We start from the raw sequence: 6000 nt of genomic DNA on the forward strand, positions 1-6000 counted from the left end.
AGGATTCACACACACCTTTTTCAAAGTCAAAACACTTGACTTGTCTGTTTGAAGTAGTCTCAGTTTATCTAATTGTTTGTCTTGTTGCCCATATCATACACAGCCTTCACAGTACGTTTGGATTTCTATACCACATTTGTATGTCATTGTTGCAGTTTTCTGTTCTGGCAGAGAAACAGAGTGAAATAACTTCTCTCTGGTCAAAGAGGGAAGAAAATCCCTCTAGCCCAGCTAATGAAGGTGTGAGTGAGTGCAAGCTAAAGCCCAGGGTGTACACACAGCCAAATTAAACTATGAATTGGTTGCACACTGTATTGTGCCATTTATCAGCATTTTGCATGCTGAGCTTACAGAAAGCGTGCCCAATGCCGTTCAATAAAGTTCACATTTTAAATCAGCTTGCACAACCAGAGCCTGACACTGTTCCCAGCAGACAAATATCCCCACTATCACAACTGGCAGTCCTTGTATCCAGGCTGGGCAGAGAGGCAAGGAATCGGCAGGTGTAGAAAATTAACTTGCTCTTCCAAGTACAGGACTAAGCAAGTTGGAAAGGAAGCATATTGCTTAGCCTCCAAACTGTGTTATTCTGTGGATAGAGAATTAAAGTGTCCTAAAAGCAAACTTTCACACTTTTATATGCTCCAAATTCCCATTATTAACCTAACACACCAGATAATTTTGCTATCCCATTTTATAGTAGTAATTCTGAGGAGCTGGAGAGTTTTGTGCAAGAAGTCTGCCCTGAGAGGTGGGACACTAAGCATCAAAACATCAAATTCCATGACAAATTAAATGCAAGCACAAACAACAGTGAAAAACTATAGCACTTCATGAAATAAAAAACATTGTGGCCTTAATTCTGAAAGTAAGGAAACTACTGCAACTCCATTATGCTGCAACTATGCATTATTGTCAAACATAATCCATTCCATAATCTTCTTACCCGGCTCTGGGGAGTGCATACATAGCAACATCGTCCCACAAACGGCCTTTTCCTGCTCAGCAGAGCCTCCTTCCATCTTAAAGTGGCAGATCGGAATAGAGTGGGACGAGAGTTACACTCTCCCTGCAGAACAAAACACCACTGTGTAAATATGCAGAAATATGTGTTCTGTGTATGGGAAAGCTTGGAGGAAGAGAAGCTGCCAGATACACACAAAAAATTACTTCTCAATTAAAGCACAATTTTTCCACAATATTTTTCTAAATTTCAAAGAAATAAAAGCAAAATCTCAGTGTTGTACTTATGTACGCACTGCTGCATGGGACACACAAAATTTTAAAAGGAATGATAACTGTAATTAGAAAAACACCAAAGAAACTGCCTGCTGAGAAAACTGAAAGAGATTAACAGTACACTACATTCTCAACAAGGTAAAGGTGCTTGCAATATGAACAATGTATTTTAAAGTTCAACTGAATATCACCCTGTAAAACTGCAAGAAGACTCAATGTATCCAAAATATTAACTCCAGGAACTCTGTAGGCACTTTCAGCAGTTTCATGCAGAGTGATATGAAAAAAGAACCCCTGTGCCTTCTCCAAAGTTACACTGTCTATCTGAAGATTACAGAACAAAAAAATCCAGAGTGACTGCATTCACAGAACTCATTCTCCATCTTAGGATATAATGCAAAAATTGTAGTTAAGTATAACTTAACTACAATTAAGTACTTAAGTTTATTATTTTCATTAAAGTCTCCTGAATTATTGCTTGCCTGAGAATGAGAACTGGGTTGCCATTTTTAAACCACATATTTTATTGAGAAGAGACTTACTTCCAGTATTAAAAGAGAAGTTACAGAAACAAATCAAACCCAAAATGTTGTTTAAAATAGAACTTTTAAGTGGCAGAGCAGCAGGTAGAACCAAGACTGGAAGACACAAATACAGATCATCACATACTCAGCCCAGTGAGAAACTCCCAGAAAGTCAAAAGCCATGCTGAAGATGCTTAAAACTAAATAGTGCATGTATCACATTTAGCAAGTAGCACAAACTGGCAAATATTCCAAGGCTAACTCTTCCATCTGAAATAAACAAGTATCAAGATGCTAAGCCTGCCATAATCCCTCCTCTACCACCTCCTTTAATGCTACCTCCAAAGCAAACAAACAAACTTTGTAAGCCATCTTCCTTCTGCTTGCCTCCAACCCCTGACACACCTCTCCAGCATTTTCTTACAAAACCTCCTTTCTATATCTTCTGACTTGCCTGCCCTTATTCCACTTTCTCACAAATCTCTTGGTTACTGCAGCTTGTTGTTCCATGGAACTTAGATCTAGCTAGATAGAAATCCCAGCTGCCAAGACATCTGCCCTTTCCCTCAACTCTGACCATGTTTCCAATTCTTCTTCAGTATCAAGTTCAAGCTCCTCCTCTCCACAGGTCCTCCTGACCTATACTGCTAAACTATTTACCACCACCCAAGTCCCCATGTGGCTCTTTCAGCTCCACCCAGACCACTCTGCTCACCGCCTCCTTTGTCCCCTCCAAATCCCAAGACTCACTCAATGGAGGACACAGGCTTTTAATAGGCTCCTTATTTATATCCACCTTTTTTTTCTGCCTCCTGGACTGCACTCCTGCTCCAGCTTCAATGCCTGTATGACTGCAACTTCAGCATCAAGTTCCTTTTCACCTGTACACTTCAAGCTACATAACCCAGAAGAGCAACAAGCTTCCTATTTGATTTTGGCCACTCCAGAATGGGATTCTGTACATTTACTGCTATATAAATTGATTAGCAACATCACACCAGACGACTGTAAGACTATCAATAGACTTTGCCAGGAATTTTCTTTTTTAGCAACATTATTATTTGGCACAGAATTTAACTGTTGGTTACTCCTCACGTTTCAAGTTAAATTAAAACCAAACTGTATCACGCATGACAGATATAATTCTTTAACTTCACTCCTCATAACAATAAAAAGCCCACCTTCAACTTGAAGAAATAGTAAGATAAATAGGGTATTTGCAATTTTTAACATTTCCAATTTTTACTTACCCACTCTTCAGTGGAATGCTTACATCTACTGATGCTGCAGTCTGCTGAGGTGGACAAATAGGAAACATCTATTGTTCCAAGGGACAAAGCAGTTTCATCCATGACACAGGAATTGAACTGAAGATCACAAACTACAAAATAATAACATGTGCATATATATATAATATGTGCATATATATATTCTTTTTATCTGTATATTCATATATTTATATGCATGCACAGAAACACACACCTAAATTTCAGTGATGGGCATCTAGCAATACATTAGCAAACTGGTATTTTTTCACCCTTCAGGAAAAGTTCAGTTCCAAAGACCAGCTAGAAATTGGCATTATTTTAATATGCTAAAAACCCCAGCACATCGGACTTGCAAAAACACGGCACACCAACCAGCTTCCTGCATGCTTTTCTCTCCCTGCTCTTTTCCCATAACAGGTCACTATAGTCCCCTTGTAATTTTCCAGTTCTTTACTGCATGGCTGAAACCCTGCAGCCATACGGATACGCATGTCAGACACTTTCATAAGTTTACTATTCTCTTGCACTCTGACCTTGCTCTTTCATAATTTGCTTCTCAAGGACACTTGTGATCTACCAAAACTGTCATTAATGTTCTCACCTAATCCTATCTCACAATATATTTTATGTGTCTGGTCTAGCTGTAGTCAAACCAGTTTGCAAATTCCTTGGGAAGAAGGAGTGCTCTACAAAAAAGCACACTTCTAAATGTAAACACACTGCTGACCAGAGACATTTCAGTCTTGTGGGATTAAAAAGCAGTAAAGAAATCTCAACCTGAATAATTATTTTGAAAACGAAGTTTTCTAGCTCAAATAATGAGCACAGTAAATAATTCTGCCTTGGCCAAAAAAAAAAAAAGGAAAGGCAAACATACTGAAATAACTTAGCGTTGTACAGTGTATTTTGAAAAAAACTACAAATTAAACTGCTTTGTTATTGAGAGCCACTGAAATAGGAATCCTAGCATTTTCACCAACAGAAACTGTCAAGAGGCAATAGCTCCTCTTCCATGTGTCACAGCAAAGAAACATACCATGGCCAAGCTGTGGGCCACCACGAATAAGATTGTTCCCACCCAGATTGCTAAACTAACACCTGCAACAGCAAGATCTAAAACTTCAGCCCGACCTTTTTGCCTTCCCTAGTGGCCTCCCCAAGTTGCCACAAACCCACCTCACAATACGTGCGCACAGAGCTCCCACTACAACCTGGGAGTCCCAGCCAGCACAACCATGCAGACCATGCATATCCTTGCACAGCCTAAGTACCGAAGTCATCCCTTTATCTTTGCCGGCTGTTATAGTCAATCCGCCTTTTATTTAAATCAATCCTCAGGAAAATTACTATCTAACCCTCCCAATAAATACAAAAAAAAAAAAAAAAAATGCTGGAACCGAAATGCATCCCGCTCAAGGTGACCTTGGCTGCAGCGGCATGTACAAAAGATGAACTTTTAAAAATGCGCAGTGAAAAGCACGTTGGAGCAGCAGCCGCCGCATACCTACCTGTGAGCCAAGCCAGCCCCGAGCGCCCGCTGCGGCGCTGGCGCTGTTCACCTGCCGGCCACCGCCATCCCCGCGGGTCCCGCAGCGCTCCGGGCTCACCAGGGCTCCCTCAGCAGCGCTCCTGCTCCAGCCCCGCCGCTCACCACACTGCTATAAATAAAACCGCGGCGCTGAGCGCGCAAGGGTGCGCAGCGCCCCGGCCAGCGCCGCTGCCAAGGGGCCGCCCCGCGCCTCCCGGCCGCCGCGAGGGGCGGGCGCCGGCCGCGGGCAGCCGCCGGCCGCGGAGCCCCGCGGGGTCGGCCAGGCTCCCCTCGCCCACCTGGCCCCGCGCCCGCCGCCCCTCAGCCGGCCCGCACCCCCGGCCCGCACCGCCGCTCCGCTCCGCCGCTCCGCGCCGCCCCTCCCGCCACGCGGCAGCCGCTGCGCTGCCCCGCCCCGCCGCCGGGGGCAGCACCGCCCGCGCGGCGCCGCCTCCGGCTGCGCCTGGCCCCTGCGCGCCGCCCGCACCGCTCCGCCCCGCTCCGCACCGCACCGCCCCGCTCCGCTCCGCCCCGCACCGCCCCGCACCGCACCGCACCGCACCGCCCCGCACCGCACCGCTCCGCCGGCCCCGGGCCCGCGCTCCCCGCCGGCTCCGCGGCTGCCCCAGCCCTGCCGCCGGCGCCGCGCCTGACGCGACTTCCTGAGCGCCCGGCCCGCAGCGCGGCCCTGCCCGGCCCCGGGCGCTGCCGCTGCCCTGCCGCCCTCACAGCCCCGCGGCACGGCCCTGCTGCGCGGCTCAGCAGCCGCTTCCTCCGCCCCTCTCCCCGAGCCCAGAGACAGCGGCGACTCACGGCTGTTTGGCTCTCAAATCTGAGCTGCTGAGCAGCAAAACGCTGGAAAAGTGAAGTGGTGTTTAAATGGGTTTGCAGCGATTCAGAGTTGCCGTGGAAATTTCGGGACTGGTATCGATCTGCCTGCCCGGCCTTGCAGCAGTGCCAGTTTGCCTTTTACTGAGCGCAAAAGTAAATGTTGATTGAGATTGCTGCATGTAACCAGACAAGGGCGAGAGTATTTTTTGGCTTTGGCATTCCTGGGCTATTTAAAGAGAGTTTTTCTGTGGCTTGAGTTACAGCCCAGCAGGAAGGCTCGTGCCTGCATTTCTTCTCTGAATGTCCAAATAGCAGCAGTACAATACGGGAATGAAGTGTCAAAAGATACAGTTTATACTAATGCAGATACTCCGCTTAGAGATTTAAGTAGTACAGGGTGTTAGTTTTCTCCTTAAGTTGTTGTTTTGAAATTATTACAAATGAGAATTGTAAGAATTCAAACTGCCTTTCACATGTAAAAGAAAATGCTTAAGATGTGAGACAGAAACCTAACTGCTGCATGCACAGGAGAACTGCCCTAGTTCCCACAGCTGAGTGCCTCCAGGGAATACCACTGGAGTATTAGAGCTGATAGTTTACGAATATCTTT

At 46.0% G+C, this 6000-nt stretch overlaps 1 protein-coding gene across 7 annotated transcripts in view; it reads right to left on the bottom strand.

Annotated features, from left to right (window-relative positions):
- GPAM (glycerol-3-phosphate acyltransferase, mitochondrial) overlaps positions 1 to 5593 on the bottom strand; it is a 30457-nt gene extending 24864 nt beyond the window's left edge. Inside the window, exons 1-4 of one of the 7 annotated variants that reach the window (XM_021525998.4) lie at positions 5373 to 5593; positions 4540 to 4686; positions 3014 to 3144; positions 947 to 1069 (exon numbers count right to left, since the gene is read on the bottom strand). In XM_021525998.4, the coding sequence (XP_021381673.1) occupies positions 947 to 1069; positions 3014 to 3115 (225 nt within the window). In that variant the 5' untranslated portion in view covers positions 3116 to 3144; positions 4540 to 4686; positions 5373 to 5593. The other 6 variants (XM_085583694.1, XM_021525997.4, XM_085583693.1 and 3 more) reach the window with 6 other exon arrangements.
- Positions 5594 to 6000: the final 407 nt, after the last annotated feature.

The sequence above is a fragment of the Lonchura striata genome, chromosome 6 (genome assembly GCF_050655825.1).
Source record: "Lonchura striata isolate lonStrDom1 chromosome 6, ASM5065582v1, whole genome shotgun sequence".
NCBI lineage: Eukaryota > Metazoa > Chordata > Aves > Passeriformes > Estrildidae > Lonchura > Lonchura striata.